Genomic DNA, 12,047 nt, shown 5'->3' on the forward strand with positions numbered 1-12,047 from the left:
CGTTTGGCGACAACATGTTAGATCGAGCCGCGAGTAGTTGCTCCGGCTGTACCACTGGGGGAGAAATACAGGGGTGTGTTGAGGATGGGCTGGTACCATTTTTCACACGAGGGGGAGACATTCCTCTAGTTGTGTCCCCCTACGAAACGACCCCCCCCCATGCAAATAATAATGTATATCTGCTTTTTGAAAGTACGCTGGGCGTTTTTAAAAATTCACACATTCCGCATCAAAGTTTTTTTTTTAAAGATTCAATCTTAAAGGATTTTAAAAGATTTTTAAGAAGCGTTGAAGTCTCATTCGCTGCTCTTATTTTAATTGCATTTTTCGAAACGAGCCCCTTCTATCTTAGATGATTTGCCCTTAATTTTTAAACCTTCCCCTGCTCTCTGACCTGTTTTTCCCTGTGACAAATTCTGATTAAATTTACTGCATTTTGAAAACCCTCATTAGGAATTTTAAACTAAATTTCAGATCAAATACAATTGAAAACACAAAATCTTGCATGTATAACTTATATGTATTAAGCATGTATGCATATAGAAAAGATCAAATTACACAATTTCCTAATTGCTCTCGTTTTGGAAGCCGGGTTTTAAGCTCATGGGTGAACCCAAATTATTATGGCTTGTTCAAGAAACTATACACTCAGAGTAACCTGTGAATTACCCTTCCTCCACCACCTTCTTTCTCTTCCTCGGATCCTATGTATGGTCAAAAAAGTCAAAATGGCAGCCACAACAGTGCAAGCAAAACTCTTTTTCATGGGTGTCACCCCAGAAATAAAAAAGGCAGTGGACTCCCCTTTTTGTGACCGCTACAACAGACTCCCAAAAACTACTTATGACCTCCTGGTAGACTTGAAGTTCTGATGTTGCCCCTCTTCCCACAATCACATGATTGCCATTTCCAATGGTTTTGCTGCAAACCAGCATTCACTTTAAATATCTGGGGGGGGGGGGGGGGAATAGCAAAAATAGACTTGCTTAATGACCACGGCTTTAGCTTTATGGCTGCTGCAAAATGGCCATAAAAACAGGTCTGGTCACATGGGTCATTTGTTTTAGGACTCTCACAACTTACAACTGCAATTGCCAGGTTCGTAAGTCACCTACCTACACCAGTGTTTCCCAACCTTGGGAACTTGAAGATATTTGGACTTCAACTCCCAGAATTCCCCAGAATGGACCATAGAGCAGGGGTTTCCAGCCTTGGCAACTTTAAGCAGCCTGGTGGACTTCAACTCCCAGAATTCCCCAGCCAGTGGAAGGTTAGAGACCCCTGCCATAGAGCATTCTTTCCAGGATAGGTAAGAGCTAACTTGGCAACTTTAAGGCTTGTGGATTAACTCCCAGAATTCTAGCAGTTAAAGTCCACACGCCCTAAAGTTGGAAACTAAACAAGGAGAGTAGTAACTTAGAACAAAGGAGAAATTTCCTGACAGTCAGACCGGTTGATCAGTGGAACAGCTTGCCTCCAGAAGTTGTGAATGCCCCAACACTGGAAGTTTGTAAGCAGATGTTGGATAACCATCTGTCTGAAGTAGTGTAGGGCAGTGTTTCCCAACCTTGGCAATTTGAAAATACAGTGATACCTTGTCTTACAAACTTAATTGGTTCTGGGACGAGGTTCTTAAGGTGAAAAGTTTGTAAGATGAAACAATGTTTTCCATAGGAATCAATGGAAAAGTGATTAATGCGTGCAAGCCCAAAATTCACCCCTTTTGCCAGCTGAAGCGCCCGTTTTTGCGCTGCTGGGATTCCCCTGAGGCTCCCCTCCATGGGAAACCCACCTCTGGACTTCTGTGTTTTTGCGATGCTGCAGGGGATTCCCAGGAGGGGAATCTCAGCATCGCAAAAATGGGGGCTTTGCTGGCAACGGAAGTCCGGAGGTGGGGCATCCCAGCGGCGGCGGTGGGTTTGTAAGGTGAAAATAGTTTGTAAGAAGAGGCAAAAAAATCTTAAACCCCGGGTTTGTATCTCGAAAAGTTTGTATGACGAGGCGTTTGTAAGATGAGGTATCACTGTATCTGGACTTCAACTCCCAGAATTCCCCAGCCGGCATTTGCTGGCTGGGGAATTCTGGGAGTTGAAGTCCAAATATCTTCAAGTTCCCAAGGTTGGGAAACACTGCTTTATTCAAAAAGGCTGTTGCTATTATCATCATCATCCCATCTTTATTCTTTTTATATCCCTCTATGTAATCCTCCTTCCTCCTAATTTCCCCAAAACAACAACCCTGTAAAGTAGGTTGGATTGAGAGAGAGTCACTGGCCCAAAGTCATTCAGCTGGGCTTTCATGCCTAACTCCATTTGCTAACTGCTGGCTGGGGAATTCTGGGAGTTGAAGTCCAAATATCTTCAAGTTCCCAAGGTTGGGAAACACTGACCTACACCAGGTGCATATACCAGAGCACCTGAAGCAAAAAGGAGTAATTAAAAAAAGGCTCGCTTTGCACCTGCCGAGCTGGTGTGAGAACTCTGCGTCTCGGTTCCTCCGGGTATCTTTAAATGTTGGTTTACTTTTCCATTTGAAAAAAGTGGGAGGTTTGTCAGAGATTAGCCGTGAACTTCTCAGGAGAGCTCTGGGGTCCCAATAAAGCCCTTCTCCATCATAACCCCCAGAGGTGGGCTGCTAAGGTCGGACGGTGACGTGTGCTCACCCCCGTGGCTCTGACCAGGGCAATTCTGCTACTGCACCTGGGCAGGGAGAGAAATTGTGAATGGACAAGCTGGTGGCAGATGAGTTTTCAAAAGCCATTTAGGGTCTTCAATCAACCTTAAGGAATCTGGAGGCTCCCCCTGCGCTTGGACCAGCAATCGGGGTGCAAGTGGGGCATGGGCAGTGAAGGGCTACCAAATATTTTACTACCACACTGCGGATGTGGTTTATGCAGGATGCCCTGCATTTTCTTTCAACATCTTTCAGTGCAAATTAGGTACTCTGGGGTGGAGCTCCATTTTTGCTACCCCACTGCATCGTTGTCCCCCTGTCCAGGCAGCAGCCCATCCCTGGACATGGGTGAATTTGGTGAAGCCTTTTTGACGGCGTTTAAGAGGGGACTTGATCGAAGGGTGTAAAATCATGCATGGGATAGAAAAGGTGGATAGAGAAAAATTATTTTCTCTATCACACAATACTAGGATGAGGGGACCCTCCCTAAAGGTCATAGGTAAGAAAGTGAGGACAAATAAAGGGAAATATTTCTTCATCCAGAGGGTCCTTGGTTGATGGAATTCCCTTCCAGAAGAGATCATGACAGCTGTCAGCCTGGAGAACATCAAGGCAGGATTAGACAGATTCATGAATGCCAAGTGTATCCATGGTGATTATTGAAACGGATGTCCATGTGCCGCCTCTATGTTGGTTGAGGCAGGCAGGATTCCCTTGGGTCCCATTTGTTGGGGGTCAGGGGAAAGGGAGGGTCTTGCCTTCTCTTTCTGCTCAAGATCCCCATGGACAATTGGGGGGCCACTGTGAGACACAGAATGCTGGACTCAATGGGCTTTGGCCCCATTCAGCAGGGCTCTTATTAGGTTCTTAGGTTCTTTTAGTTACCTGCTGTGAGAAACAACTGCAATGCGAGCACATGTCACCATTCCCCCTTAGCAGCCCACCTCTGGTAAACCCCCCCCCCTCGCCGCCACCGTCTTGGACGCAAGGCAAAGTCTTCAAGTGTCTTTTCCGCTGGTTGTGAGAATAGCGTCCCAGGGATCTGGGCTTGGAGCACCTTCACACCTGCTGCTCATATTGTACTTCCGTGGCAGTGAAGAAATCCTCCAGGACCCCTTTCAGGAACTCAAAAGTGGGGCGTTGCTCTGGGTTGTCCCTCCAACACTGCAACATCAGTTTGTAAAGTTCTTCTGGGCAGTTGTCCGGTCTCGGCATCCGGTACCCTCGTTCCAGGTTTTGGATGACTTCTGGATTGCTCATTCCTGGAGTCACAAAGAGGGGAGGCAGATGAGAACGGGGATGGGTTGGGGGTCAAATTCACCAGGTTCTGACAGGTTAGAAGACGTGAATGGTTCGGACAGAGGTGGGCTGCTAGGGGGGAATGGTGACGTGTGCTCGCCCCCGTGGCTCTGAGTGCTGGTGGAGTCCAGTGCTATTCTTCTACTGCACCTGGACAGGTAGCGAAATCACACACGGACACGCAGAATTGCACTGGACTCCGCTAGCACTCAGAGCCGCAGGGGCGAGCACATGAGCCGGGGTGGCGCAGCAGGAAGAGTGCTGTACTGCAGGCCACTAAAGCTGACTATAGATCTGAAGGTCAGCGCTTCAAATCTCATCCCCGGCTCAAGGTTGACTCAGCCTTCCATCCTTCCGAGGTGGGTCAAATGAGGACCCGGATTGTGGGGGCAAGAGGCTGGCTCTGTTAAAAAAGTGCTATTGCTAACATGTTGTAAGCCGCCCTGAGTCTAAGGAGAAGGGCGGCATAAAAATCAAATAAATGAATGAATGAATGAATGTCTTAGCAGCCCACCTCTGGGTTTGGAGAACCGGCAAATACCATCTCTGGCTGGCGGTCGCAGTCGGTGTTAGTGGGGGGTCAGAGGTCGGCTCCGAGGTCTCTCCCTTGTGGGGTGCCTCAGGGGTCGGTCCTCTTCCCACTGCTATTTAACATCTACATGAAACCGCTGGGTGAGATCATCCAAGGACATGGGGTGAGGTATCATCAATATGCTGATGATACCCAGCTTTACATCTCCACCCCATGCCCAGTCAACGAAGCGGTGGAAGTGATGTGCCGGTGCCTGGAGGCTGTAGGGGCCTGGATGGGTGTCAACAGACTCAAGCTCAACCCGGATAAGACGGAGTGGCTGTGGGTTTTGCCTCCCAAGGACAATCCCATCTGTCCGTCCATTACCCTGGGGGGGGAAACTATTGACCCCCTCAGAGAGGGTCCGCAACTTGGGCGTCCTCCTCGATCCACAGCTCACATTAGAGAACCATCTTTCAGCTGTGGCGAGGGGGCCTTTGCCCAGGTTCGCCTGGTGCACCAGTTGCGGCCCTATCTGGACCGGGATTCATTGCTCACAGTCACTCATGCCCTCATCACCTCGAGGTTCGACTACTGTAATGCTCTCTACATGGGGCTACCTTTGAAAAGTGTTTGGAAACTTCAGATCGTGCAGAATGCAGCTGCGAGAGCAGTCATGGGCTTACCTAGGTATGCCCATGTTTCACCAACACTCCGCAGTCTGCATTGGCTGCCAATCAATTTCCGGTCACAATTCAAAGTGTTGGTTATGACCTTTAAAGCCCTTCATGGCACTGGACCAGAATATCTCCGGGACCGCCTCCTGCCGCACGAATCCCAGCGACCGATTAGGTCCCACAGAGTGGGCCTTCTCCGGGTCCCGTCAACTAAACAATGTCGGTTGGCGGGCCCCAGGGGAAGAGCCTTCTCTGTGGCGGCACCGGCCCTCTGAAACCAACTCCCCCCAGAGGTTAGAACTGCCCCTACTCTTCCTGCCTTCCGTAAACTCCTTAAAACCCACCTTTGCCGTCAGGCATGAGGGAACTGAAACACCTCCCTCGGGCATGTACAATTTATGCATGGTATGTTTGTGTGCGTGTCTGTTAGTATATGGGGTTCTTTTAAATCTCTAAATATTTTAAAGCTATCTGAATTATTTATGATTTGTCATATCTTGTTGTGAGCCGCCCCGAGTCTTCGGAGAGGGGCGGCATACAAATCTAAATAATAAATAAATAAATGAATGAATGAATGAATGAATGAATGAATGAATGAATAAATAAATAAATAAATAAATCCCAGCGACCGGTTAGGTCCCACAGAGTTGGCCTTCTCTGGGTCCCGTCAACTAAACAATGTCATCTGTTGGGACCCAGGGGAACAGCCTTCTCTGTGGCGGCCCCGGCCCTCTGGAATCAACTCCCCCTGGAGATTAGGATTGCCCCCACCCTCCTTGCCTTTCGCAAACTCCTTAAAACCCACCTCTGCCGTCAGGCATGGGGAAATTGATCCCCCAGGACTGTCTTCGTTTTATGTATGGCTTATATGAGATGTATGATTGTTTTTATATTGAGGGTTTTAAATTGTTTTAATTAATGGATTTGTATTGTTTTTCTTGTTGTGAGCCGCTCTGAGTCTCCGGAGTGGCATACAAATATTATTATTATTATTATTATTATTATTATTATTATTATTATTATTAATAATAATAATAATAATAATAATCCCCAAATCTTAAAGCTGCCCGAGAAGCTTTGCCTTAGACCAGTGTTTCCCAACCTTGGCAACTTGAAGATATTTGGACTTCAATTCCCAGAATTCCCCAGCCAGCTGGCTGGGGAACTCTGGGAGTTGAAGTCCAGATATCTTCACGTTTCCAAGGTTGGGAAACACTGCCTTAGACAAACACCAACTTATTTTGTATAGATCACAAGTGGAAATAGATTGCTACTCACTGACCTGGGTAAGGGATCCGGCCATAAGTGATGATCTCAGTCAGCAGAATCCCAAAGGACCAGACATCTGATTTAATGGTGAAGATTCCATAATTGATGGCCTCCGGGGCTGTCCATTTAATTGGGAACTTTGCTCCTGAAGGAAGAAATTTTAAAAGAGTGAGGTTGATATATTGGTGAGAAGAGTAGACCTACCTGTCTACTCTGGACTTCAATTCCCAGAGTTCCCGTAGCTCTACGGCTTGTGAATCCAGGAACTGAGTTCCCGCCAATCAGGAGAGTTGGAAGGCTGGGAAAATAATAGTAATATTTCCCAGGAGGAAAACGGGTAAATTGCATTGCATCGGCCACAAGAAGGTGCTGCATACTGTGGAATGCCAGCATTTTATGCCTCCTCTGTCAAATCGGAGTTTTGTTGGTGATCAGCATGCTAGAATATCCGTTCATTCTTGACATATGTGTAGTGTTGGGCGAACCGAACTTACACAGCTCGGGTTCATACTGAACTTTGCGGTGTTCGGCATGCCGAACCCGAACTGAACTTTTTTAAGAAAATGAAGTCCAGTTGAACTTGACTGTAAAAAATATGACTTCAGTAACTGAGTTGTCGAAGCGTGGAACTCATTACCGGACTCCGTAGTGTCATCCCCAAACCCCCAACACTTTACCCTTAGATTATCCACGGTTGACCTCTCCAGATTCCTAAGAGGTCAGTAAGGGGCGAGTACAAGTGCACTAGAGTGTCTTCCGTCCCCTGTCCTATTGCTCTCCTATATCGCCATGAGTATATCCTCTATAACCTCCATCATGTATTTTACTATGTGCATATAGATACATACCCACTAAAACCCTCATTGTGTATTGGACAAAATAAATGAATAAATAAATAAATAAATAAATAAATAAATAAATAAATATCTATGTATCTATCTATGTATCTATGTATCTATGTATCTATCATCTATCTATCTATCTATCTATCTATCTATCTATCTATCTATCATCTATCTATCTATCTATCTATCTACAGTATCTATCTATCTATCTATCTATCTATCTATCTACAGTATCTATCTGTCTGTCTATCTATCTATCTATCTATCATCTATCTATCTATCTATCTATCTATCTATCTATCTATCTATCTCTCTATCTCTCTATCTCTCTATCTCTCTATCTACAGTATCTATCTATCTATCTATCTATCTATCTACAGTATCTATCTATCTATCTATCTATCTATCTATCTATCTATCTATCTATCTATCTATCTATCTACAGTATCTATCTATCTATCTATCTATTTATCTATCTACAGTATCTGTCTGTCTGTCTGTCTGTCCGTCCGTCCGTCCATCCATCCATCCATCCATCCATCCATCCATCCATCCATCCATCCATCCATCCATCCATCCATCCATCCATCTATCTATCTATCTATCTATCTATCTATCTATCTATCTATCTATCTTCAAGTGGCCAAGGTTGGGAAACACTGCTCTAAGGGAGTTAACAAAAGATTGAGAAACATGACTGCACAATCAAAGCCCTTCTGACATGCGATGTACCCCACATGTAAAAATGGATTGAGGGCTTGAAGCTACCATTTTGAATTCTTTGCAAATCCCCCCCCCCCCCGGCAGTCCTACCCGCCACTCCTCCAAGAAGGAAGGCGCATTTTGCTTGCTTGGCAAGGCCACCGGGGCAGAAGAGACCCACCCTCTTGAGCAGTGTATTCGTCGTCCTTCATAAGGCGGGCCAACCCAAAATCTGCAATCTTGCAGCAGAGGCTTTCGGACACCAGGATGTTGGCAGCCCGCAGGTCACGGTGGATGAAGTTTTTCTTCTCCAGGAAGGCCATTCCTTCTGCTATCTTCGGGGACAAAGAGGAGATACACATCACATTCTTTTGTGCTGCATTGCCATCCCGGCTATCCTCCCAAGCAACCAGGTGGGCGGTGGGTTGCTCCCGGTTCGTCCTGGTTTGGTGAACAGGTAGCAGCGGAGGTGGGAGGTTCTACCTATCCACCCAGGACGCTTATGAACAGAAGCTTCTGCACATGTGTTGCAACTGGTAGAGACGGGATTTAGAACCAGGGGGTGGGCAGCAGGCAGGACGGGTGGGACACAGTTCCACCAATGGAAATGAAGCTGCATGTCCAGCTCCAGCTGACTGGTGGCTGTCACTTCCTGGATTACTGGTCTCAGGTGGGCTCTCCTTTTTTCCCCTGCTGCTGCTGCTGCTGCTGTGTCTGCGCTCCTTGCTTTTTTCTTCTTTCCTCCTTCCTGGCCTCAGACCAGCTTCCCTCTCTCCTGCCCGGCTCCCCTCCAGCCTCACGCGGCCACCTCCCGAGGCCAGGAAGGAGGAAAGAGGAAAAAGTGACGAGCGCATAGCAGCAGCAGGAAAAAAAGGAGAGCTGAGCCGAGCCACAACAAAGCGATATGGGCTGTGGTCTTTTTCCCCTTGCACAGCCCTCACTCCGCCTGCAGCTGAGATGAAAAGGCATCGTGCAGCAAAAATAACCATGTAACTCTTCCTCCACTTTCCAATATTTTTAAATCCACCCCCCTCCCATCCTCCTCTTTTTTTATATATATATATATATATAATTTTTATTGATTTTTTTGAAAATTTTACAGAAAACAAAAACATAAAACATAAAAGTGTACCATCACCAAACAGAAAAATAAAAATTCCCTTCACCAGGGAAGATTCAATTTTATGTCCTTCATTTGCTTCATCTCTGGGTTACATTATTCATTCTTTATAAAGTGATTGAATTTTATTTCTTACATTTGTATCGCTTGCTGATATTGTTAATATATAATTTTTAACCTTCTCCCACCGTCTCATTGTTGCTGCTAATTTCTCTTCATTGTAATTATGTAATCTGATTTCCATAATTTCATAGTGAATGTGGTCCACCATGTACCTGCACCAATTTTTTATCGTCCATTTATTATCATCTTTCCACCCAAGCACTATAGTTGCCTGGGCGCTTTCTATCGCTGCAGTTTTGATTTCTTCATATTCTTTTACCTCGCTATTTTTTATCAATAATGCTGCTTCCTTGGTTATTTTCCAATTACCATTCGTAATTTTATTCACTTCCATTTGTATTTGCTTCCAAAATTTTTGAACTTTATTACATTCCCAAAACATATGCATAAATACTCCTTTTTCCTTACATCTGCCCCAGGCAGGGAGACCAGCACCGGCAGGAGTTGCAGGGGGCCCATTTCCTCCCCCCTCTTTTCTCAACAGCTGATTGGCACCCGTTCGCCTAGCTACCCAGAAATGCAATGGAATAATGCCCACACTATAGTACACAGAATCATAAGGCTGGATGGTCTTCAGGGGTCTTCAGTAGGCAAAGTTGGCCCTTCTATGACATGTGGACTTCAACTCCCAGAATTCCTGAGTTAGCATGACTGGCTCAGGAATTCTGGGAGTTGAAGTCCACGAGTCATAGAAGGGCCAATTTTGCCTACCCCTGTAATCTAGTCCAATCTCCTGTTCAAGGCAGGGGTCTTATACCATCCCAATCAAATGGCTATATCCAAACTCTTAGAAACTTCCATTGATAGAGCATCTCAAGTTCTGGAGGCAAGCTGTACCATTGATTAATCGTTCTCACTGTCAAAACATTTCTCATTAGAGAACCATCTTTCAGCTGTGGCGAGGGGGGCGTTTGCCCAGGTTTGCCTGGCGCACCAGTTGCGGCCCTATCTGGACCAGGAGTCACTGCTCACAGTCACTCACGCCCTCATCACCTCGAGGCTCGACTACTGTAATGCTCTCTACATGGGGCTACCTTTGAAAAGTGTTCGGAAACTTCAGATCGTGCAGAATGCAGCTGCGAAAGCAATTATGGGCTTCTCTAAGTGTGGCCATGTCACACCAACACTCCGCAGTCTGCACTGGTTGTCGATCAGTTTCCGGTCACAATTCACAGTGTTGGTTATGATCTTTAAAGCCCTTCATGGCATCGGACCAGATTATCTCTGGGACTGCCTTCTGCCGCACGAATCCCAGCGACCGGTTAGGTCCCACAGAGTTGACCTTCTCCGGGTCCCGTCGACTAAACAATGTCATCTGGCGGGACCCAAGGGAAGAGCCTTCTCTGTGGTGGCTCCAACCCTCTGGAACCAGCTCCCCCCAGAGATTAGGATTGCCCTCACCCTCCTTGCCTTTCGGAAACTCCTTAAAACCCACCTCTGCCGTCAGACATGTATGATTCGATTGTGTGCTTGTTTTTTATATATTGGGGTTTCTTTTGGATTTTTTAACCTAAAACTGTAATTTAGATTGCTAAATATTAGATTTGTTACTATGTATTGTTCTTCACCATTGTTGTGAGCCGCCCTGAGTCTACGGAGAGGGGCGGCATATAAATCCAATAAATCTAATCTAATCTAATTTCTTACTGTGAAAACATTTCTAGGTTGGATCTCTCTTTAAGGATTTTGTGGGACTGTTGTTCTGGAGAGATTCAAGCTACAGCCAACCAAATTCCCAGGTTCAGCAGGAGCTGTTTCTTTCATTTCTTTTCACCCCTAAAAATAAGTTTTCTCCCCAATCCCTGCAATAAAAGATGCTTTCCTCTTCCTCAGCCATTCTGTCTGCTTATATCTTCTCACCCCATTATATTATTTTATTCATACCTGTGCTGACATGTCTAGCAGTTTATAGATGGTTAATTTGGTGCCTTCAGCAGCTTTGAGAAAATCTACCAGATTGCCTAGCAGGAAAAAGGAGAAAAACCATCAGAATACACTCAGTGCCTCTTCACAGTTATAACTACACAAATACAAATTTAGTCTCTGCTTATAAGAGCTGTAAGCTCTATTTTCTATTATCTTTTTTTCTAATAAGGTTTGGCCCAATGCCCTTACAGGAACAGAAAGTTAAACTGAAATATACTAACCCGGTACCAACTAGAGCACCCACCCATAAGTCTATTGGTAGCCAAATAATCTGTTCACACATCTGCCCTCCTGCAGTTTGGATGTGAGCATTTTAGGCTTAACAGAAAGATAATATGTGTTGGGCTGTCCGCTTTATCATCTGCCTCAGGCCCAGTGGATTTCAGAAAAGATTTGTCATTTCAGTGCTGCCTGTACCGAGAGGTCCACCATGTGGATTCTGCCTATTGACTCTAAAGTGTGCAATAGGGTTGATATTCCTGGAGGCGTCTGTAATATGGTAAATGATTTAGCTTTACTAGATAAATGGTCAAAGCAATGAAAACTGCAGTTTAATGTTTCCAAATGTAAAATAATGCACTTGGGGAAAAGGAATCCTCAATCTGAGTATTGTATCGGCAGTTCTGTGTTAGCAAATACTTCAAAAGAGAAGGATTTAGGGGTAGTGATTTCTGACAGTCTCAAAATGGGTGAGCAGTGCGGTCGGGCGGTAGGGAAAGCAAGTAGGATGCTTGGCTGCATAGCTAGAGGTATAACAAGCAGGAAGAGGGAGATTATGATCCCGCTATATAGAATGCTGGTGAGACCACATTTGGAATACTGTGTTCAGTTCTGGAGACCTCACCTACAAAAAGATATTGACAAAATTGAACGGGTCCAAAGACGGGCTACAAGAATGGTGG

At 45.5% G+C, this 12,047-nt stretch overlaps 1 protein-coding gene across 1 annotated transcript in view; it reads right to left on the reverse strand.

Moving 5' to 3' along the window:
* Positions 1 to 3,662: 3,662 nt before the first annotated feature.
* The window catches only part of LCK (LCK proto-oncogene, Src family tyrosine kinase), a 34,172-nt gene continuing 25,787 nt past the window's right edge, over positions 3,663 to 12,047 (reverse strand). The window contains exons 10-13 of the mRNA XM_070764898.1: positions 11,104 to 11,180; positions 8,158 to 8,311; positions 6,443 to 6,574; positions 3,663 to 3,935 (exon numbers count right to left, since the gene is read on the reverse strand). Of these exons, the coding sequence (XP_070620999.1) occupies positions 3,733 to 3,935; positions 6,443 to 6,574; positions 8,158 to 8,311; positions 11,104 to 11,180 (566 nt within the window). The 3' untranslated portion in view covers positions 3,663 to 3,732. The remainder of the gene's footprint in view (positions 3,936 to 6,442; positions 6,575 to 8,157; positions 8,312 to 11,103; positions 11,181 to 12,047) is intronic.

This window comes from Erythrolamprus reginae, chromosome 11, assembly GCF_031021105.1.
Source record: "Erythrolamprus reginae isolate rEryReg1 chromosome 11, rEryReg1.hap1, whole genome shotgun sequence".
Classification (NCBI taxonomy): Eukaryota; Metazoa; Chordata; class Lepidosauria; order Squamata; family Dipsadidae; genus Erythrolamprus; species Erythrolamprus reginae.